This window comes from Xenopus tropicalis, chromosome 4, assembly GCF_000004195.4.
Source record: "Xenopus tropicalis strain Nigerian chromosome 4, UCB_Xtro_10.0, whole genome shotgun sequence".
Classification (NCBI taxonomy): domain Eukaryota; kingdom Metazoa; phylum Chordata; class Amphibia; order Anura; family Pipidae; genus Xenopus; species Xenopus tropicalis.
In genome coordinates, this window is record NC_030680.2 from 41,079,287 (window position 1) to 41,103,750 (window position 24,464).

At 38.5% G+C, this 24,464-nt stretch overlaps 1 protein-coding gene across 4 annotated transcripts in view; it reads left to right on the forward strand.

Moving 5' to 3' along the window:
* ripor1 (RHO family interacting cell polarization regulator 1) overlaps positions 1–24,464 on the forward strand; it is a 76,780-nt gene that overhangs the window by 46,986 nt on the left and 5,330 nt on the right. For 2 of the 4 annotated variants that reach the window (XM_004913506.4, XM_031900705.1), the window contains exons 9-21: positions 953–996; positions 2,380–2,505; positions 3,186–3,334; positions 4,849–4,978; positions 6,963–7,802; positions 9,029–9,171; positions 11,166–11,340; positions 13,254–13,389; positions 15,673–15,834; positions 17,597–17,755; positions 18,514–18,710; positions 20,674–20,757; positions 22,541–22,631. In XM_004913506.4, coding sequence (XP_004913563.2) covers positions 953–996; positions 2,380–2,505; positions 3,186–3,334; positions 4,849–4,978; positions 6,963–7,802; positions 9,029–9,171; positions 11,166–11,340; positions 13,254–13,389; positions 15,673–15,834; positions 17,597–17,755; positions 18,514–18,710; positions 20,674–20,757; positions 22,541–22,631 — 2,436 coding nt within the window. Of the gene's footprint in view, positions 1–952; positions 997–2,379; positions 2,506–3,185; positions 3,335–4,848; positions 4,979–6,962; positions 7,803–9,028; positions 9,172–11,165; positions 11,341–13,253; positions 13,390–15,672; positions 15,835–17,596; positions 17,756–18,513; positions 18,711–20,673; positions 20,758–20,997; positions 21,825–22,540; positions 22,632–23,403; positions 23,474–24,464 lie in introns of those variants that run through there. The other 2 variants (XM_031900706.1, XM_031900707.1) reach the window with 2 other exon arrangements.

The window sequence follows — 24,464 nt, forward strand, 5'->3', positions numbered from 1 at the left end:
GTAAAATCCTTATTCCAAGGCTCATGTAGATTTGGGACTGGGTTTGATGGCACCGACAAATTTACTAAGAGCTAAAGGCAGATTCATAAAAAAAAAACGTCTGGAAAATGACAAAATCTGATAACTGTCTGCTTAAAAGACAAATTCACAAAAGTGGAGATAGAGGTTTGTGAATTAGGTGGAAAATCCCAAAAATCTATCTCCACTTTTATTTTGTCTCAATATAACCACTTTTGTGAATTCCCCCCATGTCTTTTAACTGCCACATACAGACACTCACAGTATGCTGCATCATAACGGAGAACAGGTTTAAACTGTATGATGGGCCTTATTTATATTCTAAGTCAGAGAACTGTAATAGCCTGTTTAGTGAACCACTCCACACAAATATGTCAACCATATACCTTGTGCCAATATATGTTGAGAAAATATGGTCAATATGTCTCCTATATTGCCATGTGGGATCATGTGAAAGCAATAACAATTAAGTACCCATATGTCTCAAAGACCATGCCTTTCAATTATCTTAGTTTCTATAATGAAAGACAGGGAAAGAAGACAGGGCTTATTGTTATTGGTTAATGGATGTATTGCATGTTGGAAGTGGTCAATAATTTCCCATTTGTTACAAATTGAATGTTATCAGGTGTGCCATTCCACTGTGTGTTATTATCTGCTACAAATCATTTTAACATGAAGCTTAGTAACCATCACATACAAGATTTTTTTTTATTATAAAAAATAATTAGGATAGTTCAAAATAAAATTTATGGTAGATGGCCTTTGGTTAATTCCAAGCTTTCTGGATAACTGGTTTTAAAATTGGGAATTCCATGCCTCACTTCCCCCACCTCTCCTCCCTGCCAGAGTTCAATATCCTTGCAGAGGTGTCTTAAAAATATCTCTCTTTATACACATTACTTCATCATGTTTTGTTTTCCTTTTATTTTAGGACTAGCTGGATTTGCAAGGTTGTGTGCAGGAGATCAATATGAGGTAAATCCCGAAAACCCACTTCTTGCAGAGAGCTGGCCAGCCAATAAACTGAAGTTATAAGGGGCAAAATGTAAATACTAGAAACAGTTAAACTGATATTTGGCTCCCAGTGATTTTACTTATTTATATTTGCATGATGAAGTCCAGTTAAAAGTATCGAATAAATTGGGCCCGAGGTAAATATGTCTTCCCTACTTACATTCCCATGCAGGGGTACTAAAAAATAAAAATATACATCATGTAGACTCTCTTCCTACCTAAACCACCTCTTTTTAATTTATGTAGGTTATGGGCTTATTTATCAGTTTTCAAGCTTGTGAATTCGAGTTTATTTTTCTAAATCCAATAAACTTGCATATCAAATGGTCGCTTACTTATTAAAAAGGAAAACTCGTTTAAATAAAAAGTCTCATATCTCGAATTTTTCAAGTTTACGAGCTCTAACTCGGAAAAACTCATATAATTTGAGTTTGAGAATATAAGTTGGCTTTGCCTGTGACAACTCCCTATTGACTTCTAAAAAAAACTTGCAAAAACATGGCAAATTTTTACATTCAAGTTTTTGTTTTTTTTGCACTTAAATACCAAACATTCAAGTTTTCGAAGCATAACTCGAATTCAAGTTTTTTTTAAGTGCAAAAAAACTTGAATCGAGGAAAAAAATCAAACTCAACCGTTGATAAATCACCCCTACTTGTTTATTTACTCTGTCCAGTGGCGTGAGCATTAAACATTAAAATCTAGAAATAAAATCTAGAAATCAAAGTCTCACTTCCCTCACTCCTTCAATAAAAGTTTTGGTGTATTGTAAATGTGAGTTATGCAAGATATTCACATATCATGCATCAAGTATGGTTTCTTTTACAACTGAAAAATGAATGCAAGTTTACAACATAGTGGCACAGTGGATAGCTTTGCTACCTTACATTGCTGGTGTCCTATATTTAATTCTGATCAGTGTCACTATATCTATGGAGTTTGTATGTCCTGTGAATACTTAGATTTTTTTCTGGGTTCTGTGCTTTTATTTTATACTCGGACAAGTTTTTTACAGGCAAGTTTTTGAGCCTGTGGTTGGGAACTTGTGTTGTAAAATGTATTTATATATGTGCTGGTATTTATATAGCACCACGCATTTCCACAGCGCTTTACAGAGATTATACATTATTCACATCAGCCTTCCCCAGAAGAGTTTACAGTGTAGGCCCCTGTCACATTCACGCACTATGTCCAATTTAGTCAGAAGCCAATTAACCTGCCTTGTTTTTTTTTTACCCAAAATGCTATATAATATATAAATCTCAATATTTTGTATTGTATTGTGCAGTATAAACATTTTTAATCAAATTGTTGGCTAATACAGACATGTTTTTTGTGTCACAGATATTTATGAAATATGGACGGCAACGGTGGAAATTAAGGGGCCGTATTGAAGTAAATGGAAAGCAGGTGTGGGACAGTGAAGATATGGTATTCCTCCCACTTATTACAGAGTTTCTATCTATAAAGGTAAAAATGCTGTGTTAATGGAATGTTAACACCTGAATGACAACATATGGGAGGCATATTTTCCATTTACACATTTCACATGTATTTCAACATACATGTATAGTATGCTTGTCATATCATTGTCTGCTCATTAGGCCCATTCTGGGCCAGTTGTTCCCAAAACCTTGGTATGTGCCCCTCTAGGAGGCATGAGAACAAGCACTGGGGGACATGCACATTCCCTGGTCCTCTGTTTCATTACTAATTTGGAAGCACTACAAGTAAGATGCAAGTACAACGGAAGTTAAATTATTTGTTAAATTGCAATACATGTAAAGACAACAAATAGATTGCTTATGCAACAGTCCCTGTTTTTACAGATGAATTAGCTTTAAAATAGTGATTTACATGTGTCGGAGATTGGCTTGCAGCTTCACAACCAACACCTGGACATGCAGGTGTTAGTTGTGAAGATATATATATATATCGCAGTTACAGGCCCCTCACTGGAACCCTGTCATATTGTGAACCAGTTTGGTCACTTTTGTGGTTCCCTGGCTTTGACTAAAATTGTTATTTCACTCAACAAAATATCCAATCAGCCTCATTATTTTTTGGTTTTGGTGGCAGACGTATTTGTTGATTCTGAAAAATTGTTCTGTCTTTTCCCCTCAAAAAAATTAATTGTTGTTGAATTCCAGGTAACAGAACTTAAGAGCCTGGCAAATCATGTGGTGGTGGGGAGTGTCTCCTGTGAAACAAAAGATCTTTTTGCTGCTCTTCCTCAAGTTGTAGCTGTTGACATTAATGATTTGGGGACAGTGAAGCTCAGTCTGGAAGTCAGCTGGAAGTAAGTGCAGTAAGAAAAAAACAGAACAGAGGCTTTGGTTGTAAAACAGCTGAATCAATTTAATTAAATCATTTTCTATAAAAGTAGTTAGGAAAAAAATATTTAAGGAAGCAGCCACACCAGTAGGACATACCTCATCCCTTATATATTCCGAATTTAAGGCAAAAAACACTCCTTTATTAACATACTATTTTTACAGTTGTCTTTGATTTTCTATTCTTATTCATTTACTTTTTCTCTTTCATTCCTCAAGTTATCATCTCCCTTATTGAAAAATAAACAATTTAAGCTATATAGATATTGGTCATATAATGCCACAGATGGCACAGCATCTCTTTGAATTTCCTTTATAGTTATGTCACATTGTAGTCAGTAAGAGTGAATTACTCCAATATTAGCTGGGAATATTTTTTTTTTTTTTGTGGTAACATTAGTGGGAAGCACTTAGGCTGCATACACTAGTAGCATTAACAGTGATGGTCTGTAATCCAGGAAAATGCAATTGTAACATAAGCAAAGCCCTGTAATTAATAGGCTTGTCTTAGAAGTATATCCTGAGACTTTGGGGGGGGGGGGGGGTAGTAGGTGGGAATATGTGGGGTTGGGAATGGAGGATACAATGGTGGTTTTTGTTCTGCTTTGGTGTACTCATTTTACCACCTTAGATTTAACATTACTTATGTTGTGTATAATGTAACTATAGCCTTGATTAAGTTAAGACCATAAGTCATTTCCCAAAACAAGTCATACCTGTTGAACTATAACCCCCTTCAGCTAAGGCATGCGTTTATCCCTTATTGCATGTCAAAGGCTTTAATAGCTAAACACCCTTTAGAAATGAAGTATTAAAAAATGGATGAACAGATACTAACATTCTCTGGTAAATACCCTAAGTATTTCCATTCTTTAGTTTCACAATTCAAAAGATATGGAACAAGCTGGAGTTGTGCTCTCAATTTTCACAACTATTGGGTTCAATACTTGAAAAGTGTTCCTGGCCATTAGGGTCACTGTCATTTATGTCTTATATTTAATATGGTGTCACCTTATATGTTTTGTTTTTATTAGAGTTTGTGTCACTTGTAATTTGTAGGGGGGGTTATGTGGATAACCCATATTAGCCTATATGTAGGCAGTTTTTCTATAATGACTAAGCCAGTTTGTGCATTTTGAATGGGGTACTATTTTCTTTTTTTTTTGCATACATTTATCCAATGCGCACAGAAACCGGGTTGTAATTTTGGAACTTTATTCCTTTGGTGCTATCTGTGTTAATGGCTGTTTTTTTTGAGGTGTGCAGTATGTACAAGTATTTTTAAACAGGAATAGGACATTATTTAACGTACTAAATAGTAAACTGCCCCCTTAAGAGACTTGTAGGTGCAAACCTGATTTTAACAAGTAAAATTATGTCAAAATTATGATTATTCAGATCCACTGGTAGACAGTCCTGACAACTGTTGCCTTTATACCCTGTAGTAAGTGTAATACATTTTTTTTCTCTCTTCATGCAGCCCATTTGACAAAGAGGATCAGCCTTCTTCAGCCAGCACTGTCAATAAGTCTTCCACCGTAAATAAGAGGTTCTCTACATACAATCCAAGTCCTCCGGATACACCCTCACTGCGAGAACAGGCTTTTTATGTAAGTAGGTTAATGTGATATTGTAAATCAGGTACTCTTAAAGGGTCTGTATTATACACCCTTGTTCGACAAAAGTTGAATAAGGCTTGCTCTGAGCATATTTTTGGTTTGTGTACTATACGGCCAAAATTTTACAGACACAATCCATTCTGAAAGCAATGATGTTATTATGATGATGATCCTCCCTTTCTTGCTATAACAACCTTTACTCTTCTGGCAAAGCTTTCCACTACATATTTGAACATTGTTGGTGGCTTTGCTACATTTTATCCAGCAGTTGTTTAGTGGTGTCGAGGTCAGGGCTTTGTGCTGGCAAGACAAATTCTTCCACTTCCATTTCAGCAAAAAAAAAAAAAAAGAAGATTTTTATATATATATATATATATATATATATATATATATAATATATCAATCCAAATGGTGTCCGCACTCCAAGGCTCAATATTCTGCGGGATGCATAGCCAAAATTATGTATATACAGAAAATAATAATCATCCGTGGGTGTGCTGGCCACGGATGATTATTATTTTCTGTGTGTGTGTGTGTATATATATATATATATATATATATATATATATATATATATATATATATATATATATATACACACACACACACTGTATTTACTCGAGTATAAGCCTAGTTTTTCAGCACCCAAAATGTGCTGAAAAAGTTACCCTCGGCTTATACTCGAGTCGGGTGCCATGGGTCCCCATTAGGCCACCCGTAACCAGACCCTCCAGTGCCCTGGCCCGCACCCAAATTCATCTTCATCTACTATCCTCACCTGTCCCATTCTGCACTAGACATTGCACTTTATATTCTATATAAATTATATACAGTTTTGAAGGATTAAGCTAAGCGGTGTAGTACTCTTAAGTTCAAGGCATCATTGTTGATGCCATATTGTTTTTGTTGACCCTCTTCTCCACTTACAGAGCTCACTTACTGTTTTTCTTTGAAATAAATATTTAAAAACATATACCCCACTGATGCCTCAATTAATGTAATTTTATTGGTATTTATTTTGATTATTGAAACTTAGCAGTAGCGGCTGCATTACCCACCCTAGGCTTATACTCCAGTCAGTACGTTTTTCCCGTTTTCTTAGGTAAAATTAGGTACCTCGGCTTATATTCAGATCGGCTTATACACCAGTTTGGACACTTTTGTGGTTCCCTGGCTTTGATAGACGTATTAAAAGATATATCTTGTACCCCAAACAGTTTCCACTACTAAACCCTGAATTCAACACCCTCAAGCACTTGCCTCTAAAACTTCTGATTCGGTCTCTCAACCTACCACTCTAGCCCTTCAGTCTAAGTTTTCATGTTCTTTTATTTTATATATTGGCCTCAGTGGGGGTTTAAATGCCTTGTAGATGTTTAACTATTATTTAAACACTTATCAAAAAAACATAACCAACAATCAGGAAGTATGGATCATCTGTAATTGAATATGCACAGCCTGAAGATCAAACCCACTGCACCACTATACAAAACTCTATAAACTCAACCTCCTGTCAAGCAGCAATGTACTTTCTTGCTGCTGCATTTTGGTGCTAGGGTGTAAAGGAGTGTTGTTTATGCACAGCACTTAATGGTGTTTTGCCCCAATGTTCACTGCAGACATCTCTGTAATGTATGGCTCTTTATAAGTGGCCCTTCATTATTTCTGTAAGTAGAATTAGTTTAGAAAGATTTTTAGGTAGTAATAGAACACCAACAAGTTTTTAAAAGGGAAGGTTCAACTAAAATTTCATTTCAGTTGCTTTATTTGTTTGTTAGTATTGCCTCCACAAGGTATAAACCTTAGGAAAAAACTTTAGTAGATAATGTTCCTATGTTATAATTTCTTAAAACACTATATAATTATCTCCTTTATGCATGTAATGTATTGCTGCCAGAGTTTTAAGTGATTGCATTGCATACATTATCCAATAATGAAAATGTATATTTCCTATAAAGATTTGTTTTCTTTTTAGAATATGCTAAGGAGACAGGAGGATATGGAAAATGGAGCTGCGTGGTCTGTTTCTTCAGAATCTTCTGATGATTCCTCTAGTCCGCAGTTGTCAAGCAATGGACGGCATGCACAAAAAACCATAGTTCAACCTGAAGTTCAAGCCGCTCCTCCAGATATTGAGATAGCATTTTCTCAGACTGTAGAGCCCTTGAGCATGAACTTAGATAACAACAGCCAGGGAGAAAATGAAGAGATGGTCACAAATACAGATAAAATATCTGTGGACAAAGACATTTCAGCTAGTGGTCATGCGGTTTACTCGAGAACATTAAGCCATATTAGTGAAGTCAGCTTTGATGCTGCCTTCTCAGATTCCCAAACTTTAGATGATACTATAATCACACTACCTGAGGATACTGCCTTCATCCCACAAGATGCTGCTGTTGGTTTACCGGTCTCTGAGGAGTCTGCAGTTTTACCTAGCACTGTAGAATTGCAAACTATACAGGAATTGGATGCTGACAACCTAACTATGAAATGTTCTTTAGACTACCAGGAAAGCACCCTAGCACTGCAGACTCCTAATACAGAGGAGCCTAAGCCTGCCGTGGAACAGTTGGTGGAGGTATTGCTGGATGTACCTCCTGCTCATTTTTCTTATTTGGACACTGTAATAGAAGAGCAGGAAAACACCACTGTGGATGTAATTACCTCTAATGTTGTAAAGTTGACACCTGTGGATACTGGTCTTGATGAGGCCATCAGTTCTTTAAACTCCTCTCTGGATGATTACCGAGGTCAGTTCCCTGAACTGCAAGGTCTTGAACGTGAATTGAAACATTTGGAAGATCTTCTGATGGTGAGTTAAAAGATAAAACTTGTTACAGGATGTATAATGTGCCACAATTTTGTTGCAGCAATATTCAAGCTTAACAGGTTTTTATCAGACCTCTTTAACACTACTATTAGAGTGACTGGCAAAAATAGTGGACTGGTTTAACTGAAAAGTTGTTAGTCTGCAGTGACTGAGGTGTCTCTGGTAATCCTGTTTTAAAGGAGACATATCCTATAAAAAATTATGAATGTACCAGGGAATTATACTCCTCTAGATATAGAAGGATTGTGCTTAAAAAGTTGTGTTTCTGACTGATTTATTGAGAAATTCTACAAAAACCCCACTAGCCCCGCCCATCTGTGCCACTTCCTGCTGGCTGAATTCTCTGGATGAGCTGGGGAGCCGGCGGCCCTTCGTACCCTGCACTGTAGGATAGGAACCAGTCAGCAGCTAGGATGACCTGATAGGGAACTGAAGCCTGTGTGAGTGCAGGGCTGTGATTGGCTCTCCCCCTCCTACTGTGCTTCTGGCAGGGACCGTTAGGACACACCCACTCTTCATTTCACACTGGACAGAGAAGCGATAGGATCTATAGGGAGCTCCAATAAAGGGGCCATTGTTACAGATAGGGTTAATGTTTAGCCCAAAGGGAAACCAGCACTGTATATTATTCATAATTGCCTACAAAATTACCTTTTTTTTCCCATTTATCCAATATGTCTCCTTTAAGAAACTCTCATTTGGCATGAAAGCACAGGACAGATACCTAAAGTAAACAAAGCTGAAACTTAAGACCATAGCACACAAGGTATTTTTCACCTGTGCTGTCAAAGCAGATGACAGGCATATAGCATGTATCAGCTAATGTCTTGTTTGTTGAGCCTGGCTTCGAAACAATGGACTGTTAGCAAAATAATAGCTCTCTCTACCTGAATGATTCAGCTGCTCCGTGTTTCTGTGCTGAATACACTAGTCTGCTTTAGGATCATAGCACCCAACTTTTATTAAAAGCAGTGTGTGAATTAAGTCCCAAATACATTATATACAGCAAGAGGTAATGGGCCCCAAACCAAAAGTCAGGTTAACATAAGGCTGGAGAAAATTTTAGCAGGTGCATGGGAGGAAAATCTCTGTCCTACATAAGATAAGGATCAAGTAGCTGGGGCATAAAGAGTGTCTCAAAATTATCATTAGTCCATTGACTAATCTTGTTGTGTTTTTCTGTTTTGATTTCTTCTCAATATCTGTAGCAGAGACAGGGAGTTTTCCGTAGCCGGGCTTCTAGCATTAGTCTTACTGTAGAAAATGCACTTGAGAGCTTTGATTTTCTGAATACCACGTCTGACATGGAAGATTCTGAGTGCTCTGAAGATGAAGAAGGTTGTAATGAAAGGTGGGCCTCAGCACTGTCTTCAATATGTAACTGCTTTTGTTTGAAATACATACCCAGATTCTTTTACACTTGCATGTGTATACATGTTAAAATGTCAATGTTGCTTTTCCTTTTTCACTGAGGTATTTATTCATCTGTAATTTAATCTGTGTTTTAAATTGGTAAAAACTAACCAATTTTTAAGCAGCAATGCTCGTTATCTGGAAACCCATTATCCAAAATGCAACAAATTATGGGATGGCCATCTCCTGTAGACTCCATTTGAATAAAATAATTTGCATTTTTAAAAATGATTTCCTTTTTCTGTGGAATATTGAAAAGTACCTTATACCTGATCCCAACTAAGACATAATTAATCCTTATTGGCAGCAAAACAATCCTATTGGGTATAATTGACCTTTAAATAATTTTTTAGCAGTCTTAAGCTAAAAGTTACGGAAAGACCCTTTATCCGATAAACGCCAGTTTCCAAGCATTCTGGATAAAAGGTCCCATACCTGTATCTTGTATGTGCTGCACATTCCATCTGCTTTTATTTTTACTTCCAACTTAGGGTACATTTTTATTAGGAGAAATAATTATTATTTCTATGAATAGGAGAGGTCCTGAATAAAAATATAAGTAATAGAAAGTAAATGCTTACACAGCAATAGATTTTTGATGCCTAACAACCAAATTGTATTTTAAATTGTAAATTAGAAAGAGGCAGAAGTGGAAGGCAAATGCTGTAGACCCTGATGTTATGTCAGCAAGGGGACCACATCAAAATGGGGTAAATTCTGGTAAAATGTAAAATGCAAGGAAGGAAATAACATAAATTGCTTGTGTGGGACTGTGAAAACTTTGCAATAATTCTGGGAAAATGTAATGTTCAGGGACGTTAAATTGGGCTTCTACTGTACTTAAACAAAAAAAAACAAATGAAAGTTGCTTAGATTTGAACATTTTGAAACTCCTTTAAAGATAGCAATGCTCACATTTTGGACAGAGAAGACCGCTGGTTTAAACGAGGTGTAAAAGAAGCCATTCATGTTAAGGTGGAGAATCCATCCCTAAACAGAGGTGGGGGCCTTGACACCACCTGTCTGCTACATACAGTGCTGTTCTAACATCTGTACTTGCATCCATTCATGCAACTCTCACAAGTGACACCACTTTACCACTTTACCTTGGTAATCATATATCACAGTAACCCCACAGCATTCATAACCTCTGTGGGTTTAAATTTTCACCTCTCTGAAGAGTTACAATGCACCATTGTGACTGAATTAGTGGAAGAGTTTATATGCCAAGGACTTTCCGTACCAGTCAGTTGAACTGAAGAAGCTGCTCAGATGAGTAGTGAAACATCTCCAATGATTACTCTGCAAGTCCAGTTGCTCTATATTTACTTATACTAGATACAAATTAGGGAAGTAAACATACCATGATGCAACAAAATTGCATAATCATAAAGTGTGTGCAATGCTCGAGCAAATGAAGTGGTAAATCCTTGCTGAGTAAAGCGGTATGTTAAATTAGGATCAAAGCAGAAGCAGTATCTGATCATAAACAGTATGTAGTTTGTATACCACATTATACTCCATTGTCATTACCAGTAGTATAAATTGGATCATTATCATATCAGGAGGCAGCAAACCGATAATGGTAAATTTATAATGCCCAAAAATATTCCTGCATCTTGCAGAGAGCTTTTCTGAATATATGTGGATATATATGTCTTGATTTGACTTTTTTACTGTTTGTTAGCATGTACATTTTCCTTAACAAGGTTCTCAAAGACCAACATAGTAACTTAATACATGAATTTTCATGAGAAAATGATTCAGATATGGGCGAAAGGAAGTTTTAGCCGCCAGTACTCAAAATGTGTCTGTAGAGGCACTATATTGGTTATTAAAATTGTGATTAAAAAATATGTTATACATTTTTGGCTACTACATACTGTATTATATACATACCTAACCAATCCATGCCATTGTTCATTACACCAGGAACCTGAATTGCAACTGTTTGCCAGTAGAAGTTTCTACACAAAGTGAGGACCATGTGGAGGATGCTGGAGTATGCAGTGCTTCTGAAGGAAGCTCTGGAGCTTTGAGCACTGGCAATGAGCACCTTGATAGGGCACTGGTAATGCATCTCAACAGCTGCTGCAGACTTCTGCTGGTAGGTGTTACCACTTTGTGTCAGACCCAGAGGTGTATTAATTAAAACTGGAAACCAGCATTACCGGTGATGTTGCCCATAGCAACCAATCTGCAATTAATTTAAATGGTCACCTACAAGTTAGAAAACTCAAGCAAAGATCTGATGGGTTGCTATGGGCAACATCCGATTTTAATTAATACACCCCAGTGTATTAAATACTTAATTATCTGTGTGAAAATGTAATGGAATCAATCTTACATATTAATATTATTGTTGTTATTATTAGGTATTTATAAAAAACCAACATCTTCTGCCTTGCTGTACAATATATGTCTGTATACATTGAACATATAAAGGGGAAAAAGGGTCCTGATCAAAAAAACTTACGATCTAATAGATATAGAAAAAGTGAGTTACCTTTTAATTCTAGTTAACCTGTTTAGCATTTTTCCCATCAGTACAAAAATATTGGTAGAATTGCTTAGCTACAAGGTAGGTAGAATTAGTAAATTATATTATTTGGTAGAATTAGATAAAATATACTATTTTGTTGGATCTGCACAATTAGGCAAGATTCTCCTTTTCTCAGAATGGAGAGCGTTGCTAAATATTGTATTTTTCTGCCAAGCTGACATAATACCTGATATTGTTGAGTGTACCATTGCCCTTGCTGCAATGTTTCTTAAAAAATATATTCTTGGTCATATTTAGATTCAGCACTGCCCTAGGCACCGTACTTAAACACGCCACTACGTTGCGCGTGATGTCCCAGAAGGAACAAGGCCAAAGGCAAGGAACTAAGCCAATAAGCCAGTATTGCATGGCTACGGGCTTCAGGCCCTCAGACAAAAAACAGACATGACTCTGTAGTGGAAATCACGGCATGGGCTCAGGAATACTTCAAAAAACCACTGCCTGTGAACACAGTTCATTGCTTCATCCACAAATGCAAGGTCTATCATGCAAGAAATCCTATATAAACATGATCCAGAAACACCTCCGCCTCCTGTGGGCCCAAGTTTAGATGCACGAAGGCAAAGTGGAAAACTATATCCTGTGGTCTCATGAAAATCATGAATGCAGCTTACTCTGGGCTTAAGAAGGAAAGGACCATCTGGCTTATCAGCACACAGTTCAAAAGCCACCATCTGTGATGGTATGGGGGCTCTGCTTGCCCTCCCAGTCTGCGACCTAACACTGTCGGCTGCCTCTTCTGGGTTCTGTATTTATAGGTGTGTGTCTGCCGCAGGTCTATAAATACGGGACTGATCGGGTAGGATTCGGTTTGGGAGCGGACGGGTTAGGGTCTTCTTCTGGGTTTTGTATTTATAGGTGTGTGTGTCTGCCGCAGGTCTATAAATACGGGACAGATCGGGTAGGATTCGGTTTGGGAGCGGACGGGTTAGGGTCAGGTGCGGGTCGAGTTTTTCTTGACCTGAACATCACAATAGACTATAATATACTTTGAGTCAGTCCCTACGTTCTGGTGACTGACAGCACCTCAGAGCTGGTAATCCAGCTGAAAAGGAGTTGTGGAGCTACTGTGGAACCTTTTTGGAGATATGGGTGTCTTGGGTGTGAAGAGAAGACCAAAACATAAGGTGTAGCATTTCTAGCCCAATACTTTGCGGAGCTTTAGTTGTCCATTAATTGAGAACATACAGCAGGATCAACTCAACATCATAGTTTAACTTTTTATTTGAACTGGAGAAGCATGAGCTTTTCATGGGCATATGTTGCATTAAGTAATGTTCCTTCTAAGCTGTGCACCAAAAATTAAACCAACATACATAGTTTAAAAAAAATTGTATGCAAAATATATTTTTGGGTTAATACAGCCTAAAGAAAATTAGAGAGTACACTGATCTATTGCATAAAGTCCATATTGATTGGTAATGCCACAGGCTTATTTCTCTTTTTGCTTACTTTAGCATTTAGGCAAGTTTGGGCCTCTCCGCTGCCGAGAGATGTACGCACTTGATAAGCTGATGAGAGAGTCTCAGATCTTAAAGGTAATCTGCAGGCTTATAAAGGAAAAATCAGGAACAGCAAACAATGCAGATGAAGGTAAGAAAAAAGTTATTCAATTTAATATTATTTCTCAGTTTTGTAACGGAGCAAACCTGTTTGTATGATCTTACAGTATACAAGCTATTTGCAAAGCTTAGTTCTGCTGCTGTTCAAACCTCCCCATTTTCCCTATGTTGTTGAAGGGCAGAGAGGACTAAAAAACATTTGGAGAAATCACAAAAAAAGTTGTTTGAGGTAGTAGATAGGACTTAAACGAAAAGGAAAGGCTAAGTCACTGGGGAGGGGTACCAAAATGTTTAGGAACCCCCAGTGACTTTAATTGCTTACCTTTAACCTGGGCTGGTGCTCCTGTGAGAAGAAAACAGCACCAGCCCGGGGTACCTGTGAGCAAGTGTCTCCTTTTTCTGTCTTTGTGCGCATGTGCAGTAGAGTGAAAAGCCAAATTTTAACAAAAAAATCGCCCTTTTCACTCTACTGCATATGCGCCAGCCCTGGGATTCAGAAAAAAGAAGGAAGAGGAATCACTTGCTGCAGCTAACCCAGCCTGGTGCGGTTTTCACCAGCCCAGGAGAAAAGGTAAGCGATTAAAGTCACTGGGGGTGCCTGACATTTGCCACCCCCTCCTTTAATTAGCTGACCAGGGAGCAAGTGTAGAAATCTGGAGTGTGGTTGACTAGGACCTTGCATAAAACAGATGAAGTGGATAAATGAATATATATGGAAAAGCAAAATGAAAAGCAGATTTGAGGGTTGGACAGTACATATTAGAAAGTATCAAAATAACAAGTGCAGCAAGAGCTTTAAACCCATTTCCTACATTCCACTGTCCTGATTACTGAATGGAGTGCCTCACTCCCTGAAATTAACCTACTTGATTAATCTGATTTTCACACACAACCTTATGGTCTGTCTCTAGGTTAACAGAATTGGTTAGGTTTGAGTTAAGTAGTTCCTGAAGTTCCTCCAGGAAGGACACAGACTGCAACCCACTGTTAGGATGAGAGAAGCAGGGGGGTAGATGTAACATATCCACATTTGATATTATCCATTTAAATATCTGTAATTAATTCTATGTAGATTCAGTGTTGTTTTTGTATTTATTTTACATATTTGTTATTATTGTAGATATGTGTAGAAAAAGCTCTTGTTAATAAATGTATATTTTAATTTAACTCTCTTTGATTAATGATTCCTCATAACCAGGAAACAAATGTATATGAGAGAATAAATTTGTATGTACATATCCTTGGGCAACAAAGATGTGCAGCAACATAGCAGGGTAAAAAGCTAAGAGAAGGGGGGGGGGGGGGCAACAAATGTACAGAATTAGGAGGTTGAAAATTACAAGGGAAGGAAGGGAAAGTGAGTTGCAAAACATCTACAGAAAGTGGGACAGGAGGATGAGGAATTGTAAAAAGCAGCTGAGCATGGCAGATGGTTGTGCTTAAAAAATACCCACCATACAAACTCAGTGTACTCCGCGTATCCTGCTTGACTTATGTGGCCTATGACCATCCTTTAAATACTGGCCTTCCCTGGTTTATGCCACTTTGTCCGCTTGTCTGAAGTAGGAAGCCTAAGGGCAAGGGCACACAGTGTTAGCTCTGCTGCACTCAACCTGTGTTCTTTAGGCAGGAGGAGAGAAGCAGATCTGCTTTGTTTTGCCTGCAGATACCCAGAGCTGCGGAAGAGAGCAGATCCGCTTCTCTCCGTTTGCCTAAAAAACGCAGGCTGATCGCACTGGAGCCAACACACTTTGGGGCATATTTATTATGCTGTGTAAAAACGGCGAGAAAATTCGCCACACATTGCCAGGCTTCAGCGTGTAAAAATGGCGTAAAATCGGCGTCATTCTTTTACGCGTTTTTTCTACCACCGGAACTTATGGAAAATAACGGCGTAATATCTGGCGTTCAGATGGTGATCTTTTCCATTTATTTTACACAGCTTTTTACTCCATTTTTTCGGCGAATTAGTTTTACACAGCATAATAAATACGCCCCTTTGTGTGTATATTTAGATGGGAAGTTCACTATTTGGTTTTAGGTGAACCATGTGATATATTTTACTTTTCACTGGATTTGTGGCTAGTGCTGTTCTCGGGGAGTGTGCATGAAATTTAGTTTCCTTTTCTAATTATTTTAAACAATAGTGTTATCTATCAACTAAATTCTGCTGTATCATAGTGATAGTATATATAGCAAAACAAAATAACTACAATAGCAAGTATGTGCTAGTTCTGCTTCTGAAAGATACAGTTGTTCAACATAAAGTGACTTGTCAAAGCTCCAAGGCTAATTCTTTTATCAATCTTTTCAGTTGTACAGTTTTCAGTCCCTAAGGATGGAGTCTTAGCATTTTGGAGTAAATGTGTACAGCCTCAAAATGTCTTCTTGTGCTCTGCTGAAACATTTTTAGAAACCTTGACATCACATTATGGCGAACAAGTGAATGCTCTATATTTAGGGATGTCTGAAGCAGGTAGGTATCAACTTTGTACTGAATGCTTGATTTTTATTATTTATTAATTTACTTTGATTATTTATTAATTTACTCCTGCTGGGGGTAAAGCCACTGTTAAGGATACAGCGTGTATGGCTCTGGTTTGTCCAAAGAACTTGAGGTGCTGCCAGTGAGGCGCACTGTGTTGGATATCAGACAGTTTGCACTTTCCATAGAAATTGGGAGTCCATAGTAGCACACACAAGGAAACCTGCTGTTGCTCTTTTTTGTTAGGGAAGAGTGCTGAGATAGACTGTAACTGTGTATGGTTTACATTAGGAAAAGCTTGATCAGCTATCCATGAATGAAAAAACCTGGCCCCTTGCTTTGGAGAACTGTAAATGCCTGAAACAACCTTATGTTGAGTCATCAGCCATAGGTGACCCATTTAAGAGCCAGTGAGACCAAGTAAAAAGTGCCAGCGGCTAACAGCATGAGTGTGTTATACAAACCATTGTATAATACAAATTAATGTATATAAACAACTTTAGGGAAAAATAATTAAAACCTCACCCAATACAGTTGCTTACCAAAATTGAGTGGATTTATTTTTCTGACTATTTTATGGCTTTATTCTCACATAGCTTGTAACAGGGCTACCCGTGGCTGGCAGACACCCATTACAGTGAGATGAAGCTGGACAGTATTTACTGTAAGAAGCAAGTATAATACACAGTAATGCGATGAACCAGGCACAATTTTATTAAGCAGCTGGAAGGCAGGTTTCAGCCCGGGACACTGGTTGCAAAGTCAAGGATCTCCTTACACTCATTGTTCCTCCAGCAACCCCGGTCACATGGGAATGCACAAGCAGAGCACTGTTAGCCATACAGGGCCTCTCCTTAATAAACTTTCCCCCAGTTTCTCTCTGGTGTCCCACATAGTGCCCAAGCTTTGCACGAGCTACAGCACCCATAGGTTCTCTTCTAAACTACCCCAAAATACTCACCCCTTGTCAGATCAACAGACTGTCCTTATTGGCAAACCTATCTTTCACCCCTAGAATGAACCAAAAAGAAAACCAAAAGAAAGCATTCTCCCACTTCTTATATAGACTCCCCTGCAGGCCAACCTTAGAGGGAACCACCTGCTGGTTGAACCTAACATTACCCAGTTATTTACATAAAATAAATCTTTATTTTAACTTTTTACAAACTAGCCACAACATGTCATCCCTTGGGCTTTCCTTGCTAGTGATGATGCATTGTATTTAACAGTGGTGGTATAGACCAGAAAAGCTAATAGACTGTTAAGACTCCAGTTGCCAGCTTCAATGTCATGACTAGAGCTAAATGCACACTAGAGGTTTTTGAACTTCAAATGCATGTTCAAGCTATGCTGTGTCAAGCACACCCTGGCAAATAGCTTCCCCAGGAACACTCTTTCAGCCTCTTCAAAAAGGTCTACCTTTGGGAGCACTAGAAATTATTTGGCCCAGTGTTTACTAAACTTATGTTCATATCAGCATTTGTGCCTGCAAGTTACATACCCACTTAGAGTGTAAGTTCTAAGGGGTAGGGACATCCATTCTCCTCCTCTTAGGAGGTTTAGTCAGTAGGTTTTGTATTTGTCCTTCAGTAAACCCGATACGGCTGCTATGTGCATGGATCATCTATTGGTTGTTGTGCCTACTGTTATTATACACCATCTATAGAAATGTCTGCAAATACTTATAGGAATTTATTTTTATTTTGAGAATGAAGTTATGTTACAGCTGTATCTGATTGACTTTTTTGTGCAGTGTTTGTGGGACTCGCAGAGCTGATTTTAGACCGAAAGCTGGCAAAGAGAATCCGATCAACTAACACTGACCAGCTGACAATCTTTCAGTACTGGAGCCATTTTGAATCTCTAAGTGTCACTGCGCTGGATTCCTATATCATTGATTTGGCTAAAGAAGGTACACAGGGAGCTTTTTTTATTTGTATAAACTTAAATTGGTTATTTTAAGAGGACTAATTTTAAATTTGTTGAAAATCTTCTCATTTCCAATAAAGTAAGCAAGCAAAATATGAAATAAATGGTATGCTGAATTATAATAGGTTTCTGGGTTTTGATTAACCATTTCTAAAATTGTGTATTGATTGATTCCTTTTAGGAAAGGCCCTTTTTGTTTAAATACCCTTAAATTTTAACATTATGTTTAACTTTAACATTAAAATGTTGATTTGCCTTGTATTTACTAATTTGCTATTACATACAATTAGAGAGAGAGAGATTCAGTAGACCCAGTCAGGATGCATAATGTCCATGTTCTTCAAACAGGTTTAGCTCCAGTATCATAAATCCAGATTTAGTAAGGATAGCCTACATGGTGATGTCTTTTCCACACTCACAAAGCCTTTTCCACACTCACAAAGCATGCAACTTATATTGGTGTTGCAAGCACCAGCATTTTTTTAATTAAAAACATGGGCATGGTTATTTCACTGCCTTACACGTCAAAATTGGGGTTTTTTTTGGTTTTTTTTTAGTGGCCATTAAAGGGATAGTATACCCCTTTTTCAACATGAGTCCAGTGAATATTGCCTGTTCTGAACATTGTATCGTTGTTGCCTATAGTATTTGCCTAACATAATGTATACTCTATTTTTATTGCTGTGCTTTTCTTAGGTTGTTTGTGCACCTACTTCATCCAACTTTCCTTTCCTTCTATAGAACAGTTTGTGCAGAATTTGAATGCAGATGATCAGAATGTGGTTTTGAAAGCCTTGAAACGGATACCTGAGAGTAGCGTGCAAAAAGAAGGGTTCAAGGCTCTGAGCTTGCTTCTTACTAACGGGAACAGCAAAGTCATTGCAGCTGTAACATCACTTCTTAGAGGATTTTCAGAAAACCAAAAGTTTCGGGAAAGGGTAAGCAGCAATTTATTGCTTCTGTCTTAAAGGAGAACTACGCAAACTCCCCCCCCCCCCCCCCCCCAGCTATGACAGGCCCCTTAACTGGCCTTCCTCCTCGACCCCCCTCACCTCTCCCTTAACACACAGTCTCTAACTTTAAAAAATTGTCCCTATTGCAAACCCCAACCTAAAAGAGCACAGTAAGCGCAGCAGCGTTCCTGGGCGACATCTTCCCTCCAAGTGAACATTCTTTGGGTCTCACTGCCAACACGGACCCTGCTTGCTCATGCTCAGTTTAAGCTGATTCCGTGCTACCACCAACTGTACATGCGCAAGGGGGGTTTGTATCGGCAGAGAGACCTGAAGATGTCGCCCAGGTACGCTGATGTGCTACTCTGCTCTTTTAGGTTGGGGTTTGCGATAGGGACAGTTTTTAAAGTTAGAGACTATGTGATAATGGAGAGGTGAAGGGGGTCGAGACAAGCCAGTTAAGGGGGCTTTCATAGCTGGGGGGGGGGGGGGAATAGTTCTCCTTTAATCTGTGACCTTCAATAATGGATCGGAGTAGAGATGAGCGTCACATTGGCTTATGTTGCTGATAATTTAAGGCTGTCTTGGTTTTTGTATCTATAGTTCTTACCTGCACTTCTTTGTATGCAATCTTTAGTGCTGCCTTGGTTCCCTGCATGTCTGGATGGGCATTATTATTATTTAAATAGATCCTTACACAGAGTAAAGGCATAGAAATACAAGACCAAACAGTTAACATATACAGAGAAAGATTTCACTAGTAAACACAAAGGGCTACTGTCATGATTTTTATGGTATACTTTTTATTTAAACTTTTTACACAGCAAATAGTTCACTCTACCAGTTAAAATTTTATTCTTGAACTAACAAATATATTATTTTTTAGTTGTAATATTGGTGTGTAGGCGCGATCTCAGTGCATTGTGCCTGAGTCTGAGCTTTCCGAAGGAGCCAGCGCTACACATTAGAACTGCTTTCAGATAACCTATTGTTTTTCCTACTCCCATGTAACTGTAGAAGTCCCAAGCCGGACTTGGATTTCTTACTATTGAGTGCTACTCTGATATCTACTGGGAGCTGCTATCTTGCTTCAGTAATTCTAAAAGTAGGGTTTGCCATGCAGGCATGTTTTGTTTTTAAATATATTGAAGGGGAGACACTGCTTGAGGGGTAGGGTGGCACAGATGGCAGAGAAGCTTCATTGTTTACATCAGTTCCTGCCCTGGTGGAGCTTCCATTTGGATTTCTGAATTCTTCACGAGCTAATAAACTGGCCTGTACACATTCCCTGCAGATAGTTCCCTGGTGTAAACCATATTTAGCATTCCAGTGTTGCAGAACAGCAGAGATAACCACTAAGCTGTACTGCCTCCAGCATTATGGCACTTGCTTTTGGGTGTAAACCATATTTAACATTCCGGTACTGCAAGACAGCAGAGATAACCACTAAGCTGTACTGCCTCCAATGTTATGGCACTTGCCTTTGTCGCAATTCATACCTGGGAATAATATGAGCCTCATCCATAGGGCTTATCCTGAAAGTTAGTTTTAAATGCAAGGCCTGTTTAATGGCCTTGTACTAAAGACAAGTGTATGCTGCTCCACAAAAATAAGAGAGGATAATCTTTCAGGTTTAAAAACCTCACATTTTCCTCTGTATATTTGCTTAAAATTTATGTTAGTGCAAACTAAGGTTTACATGCAAGAACTAAAAATGTAGTTGTTTAATTTGGCTTAACTGCTCAATATGCAAGCTGGCATATGGATCCAGAGAAAAACAAAGAGCTCCCATAGTTCTTGCAACCCCTTATTGTAATAACATGGGTAATTGTTGTAACAATCAAAGTAAAGCACAATTATGTTGTATGACTATATATAAATACACATAACTCTATAAAAACAACTTTTATCTATTAACCATACGTTGCTCGTGCTTGTTTCCTTTTAGGCACTTGTGTGTTTCTTGGAGCAGCTGGAAGATGAAGATGTACAGACAAGAGCTGCAGGATGTGCTGCACTAGGATGTGTAAAGGTATGAAATTCATTTTTATGTTTCTCCAAAGTTTGTGTCTTTTTTTTTTTTTCCCCCTCAAATGGTCAGTGACACCAGGAAATTAAAACGCCCTAAAATGTTTTACACATGATGGTCCTGCTGTTTAGAAAGCATATTTTGGTTTGAAATGACCTGTAGTTTCTATGATAGGATATTTTTTGGAGGGGTACACTTCAGTGTTTAAGGTCAAAGTCACATAATTGGCTCTGCTTTTTGTAGGCAGGTGGGGAGAAGTGGACCTGCTCTCTTCTGCAGAACTGTACATGTGTAGCTGTACTGACAGCCACAGATTCGGCCTGAGTGCAGCTACACGGAGCAGAGATTGGCCCAAAAGGAAAGTTAATTTCAATAATTTTTTAATGTTGATAAAACCAACCATTTCGTGAAACAATAATTTAATAGCTCTCATTGTTTTTTTTCAGGCACCCTGCTTTCCAAATATACATAGCATTGTGGGGTTAGCTTGGTGTTTGAGGCACTGATGAAAGAGTTTGCATGGGCCTCTAGACTTACACTGTATACTTTGGATACCTGAAGATAAAATGCCTCATGCCTGCCTTGCCCAAGGTGCATGGTGCACCTGACCAGTGCCACCCACAAACAAGACTCAGATAGAGAAATAATACATTTAATAAAAGCTAGATGGGCCCCTGATCACACTTGGACCCCTAGGCACACGTGCAGCCTGCTGCCTAGAAGGGTAGGCTAGTGAAAGGTGTAGCGTAGGGGCCTCCCATATCTAATCTAGCACTGGGACTAGTAAAAAGTTCTTGGACGTTTGGAGTAGAATAACAGATATTTTTAAATTCTACATAAGTGTGTATTATCCTGGGGTTAAGGGACTGTGTTGTGTTTTTAAGGGCAATTAACACTCATAACATTTTATTTAATTGAAATGTGTTAAACTAAAGCAACAGTTTACATACCCATTGTTGCATTCATTTAAAATAAATTACACAGCAATAAGGCAGTACTAAGGAAACCAAACTTCTCTCAAAAGTATTTTATATGCGGCTTACAGGCCGCATAGTTTAGCCCAGCGTTTTTCAACCACTGTTCCGCGACACACTAGTGTGCCGCGAGATGTTGCCTGGTGTGCCGTAGGCAGGGCACCAATGTACTAGGGGGGCACTGCTCTTGGCACCAATGTACTAGGGGGGCACTGCTGCTGGGCACCAATGTACTAGGGGGGCACTGCTGCTGGGCACCAGTGTACTAGGGGGGCACTGCTCTTGGCACCAATGTACTAGGGGGGCACTGCTGCTGGGCACCAATGTACTAGGGGGGCACTGCTCTTGGCACCAATGTACTAGGGGGGCACTGCTGCTGGGCACCAATGTACTAGGGGGGCACTGCTGCTGGGCACCAATGTACTAGGGGGGCACTGCTCTTGGCACCAATGTACTAGGGGGGCACTGCTCTTGGCACCAATGTACTAGGGGGGCACTGCTGCTGGGCACAGAGTTAAATTTTTTAACATTTTCTAATGGTGGTGTGCCTCGTGATTTTTTTCATGAAACAAGTGTGCCTTTGCCCAAAAAAGGTTGAAAAACACTGGTTTAGCCATTCCGTGCATATGTGGAAAGTAAGATGCTGTAAATGCAAGCTTTGGGGGGATTTTCTGAAGTTTTGTTCAAATCCACTAATTCTAACAATTTTTACAGTTAGGTAGTTTGATGTACAGTATAAAAAGAAAAAATACAGCAAAAAACAAAGACTAAGCATAAGGAGATGTTTTTCTTCATTTTTTTTCCTGCTTTAGGCTAAAGAGAGTATTGACCAGTTAATCTTTCTGTGCCAAACTGACAAGGATGAAGTAAAAGTTGCTGCCAAACACAGTCTGATGATGTTTGGTAAGTATATTAGAAAAGTAAAACATGAACGGATCCATTATGATAAATAGCAGGGGTTTTGCCTGACACAGGAGTATTTCTGTGACTGACATTTTCTGCAGTAGTGCATATTCAGTCAGTATCACCTCAGAAACAGAAGGCTAAAGGTGGCCATACACGCACCGATAATATCGTACAAAACCTTGTTTCGTACAATATTCTGTGTGTGTGTGGTATGTCGGCGAGTCGGCCGACTCGCCGATTGGACCAGTTTGAAAATTTTGATCGGGCGCCATAGAAGGCGCCTGACCAAAATCTCCCTTCAGCGCTGAATCGGCAGAAGGAGGTAGAAATCCTATTGTTTCTACCTCCTTACCTGCCGATTCAGCCCTGAATGGTGTGTGGCGGATCTGATGATGTTTCGCCTGTCAACAATGTCAACAATCACCTGTCAACAATGTCAACAATCACCTGTCAACAATGCTCAGTGTCACATAAACAAAATTGTATTTTCATGGAATTTAAGTAAATAGACTCATCCACGTGCCCTAAAAAATGAACACCTGTCCGCACGCAATGTGTACCCATTAAAAAAATCCAAGTACTTTAAACAAAAAAGTCTACGTGTTTCGATCCATATAGGATCGTCCTTTGACAAAGGCTGGTTGTTCAGCCGAAACGTCAGTTGTCTTACTAGCACCATAAAGTTCTTCACACCCCCCAAAAAAATGCTGTTAAAAGTGGTGTAAAATGAAAGTGATATTCATAAACCTGTGTTGTTCTTCTTTAACAGCATCCTTCTCCATTTCTGAAACCAGCGAGCACAATTAATTACAGATTTAAAAGTTGCGTTATTTATAAAGGTGTGTGTTTTGATTTACTCCAGAAATTACACCATTATTTTACACCAGTGCACACCTCGTGTGTAACCCATAGATGCCAATGGTAAAATTTGAGGAAGAGATAAAACCAGGAGAAAAATGTTGTGTAAAAAGCAGCACAACTTTATACTTATTTTTACAGTTTGTTTTTCAGGTGACCACCTATTTTTGATACAGGTATGGGATCCCTTATCCGGAAACCCATTATCCAGAAAGTTCCGAATTACGGAAAGGCCATCTCCCATAGACTCCATTATAGGCAAATAATTCTAATTTTTAAAAATAATTTCCTTTTTCCCTGTTATAATAAAACAGTACCTTGTACTTGATCCCAACTAAGGTATAATTAATCCTTATTGGAGACAAAACAAGCCTATTGGGTTTATTTAATATTTAACATTTTTAGCAGACTTAAGTTATGGAGATCCAGATTATCTGCATTCTGGATAATAGATCCCATACCTGTACCAGAATTTCTTGGCTACACATTTATTATACAGATTTGTTGATACCCATGATTTTACACCAAGGGGTATATTTATCATGCTGTGTAAAAAGTAGAGTAAAATATTACCGGTGATGTTGCTCATAGCAGCCAATCAGCTGTTTGCTTTGGTTTTTTAACTGTTGAAATCTAATTGCTAATTGGTTGCCCTGGGCAACATCACTGGTAAAGCTTCACTCCACTTTTTACACAGCATGATAAATATACCCCCAAGTGTAGAGTTGTGATGTGTTTAACACCATGCCTGCTTGGTTTATGCTTATGAGCTAATAATTCACCTTTGTTTTCACAAATACAATGTGCTGGTGGATTCTCTTCTTACTATATGCATGACCCTGAGCCAGGCAAGGTTCCTCTCATAAGCACATGGTGCCTCTACTTGGTGTAATTGTATGGTGTATAATGTATTGTGAGTTTTACACACCTTTATAAATAAGTGCCCTGCTATCCTTGCATATTAGTCAATTA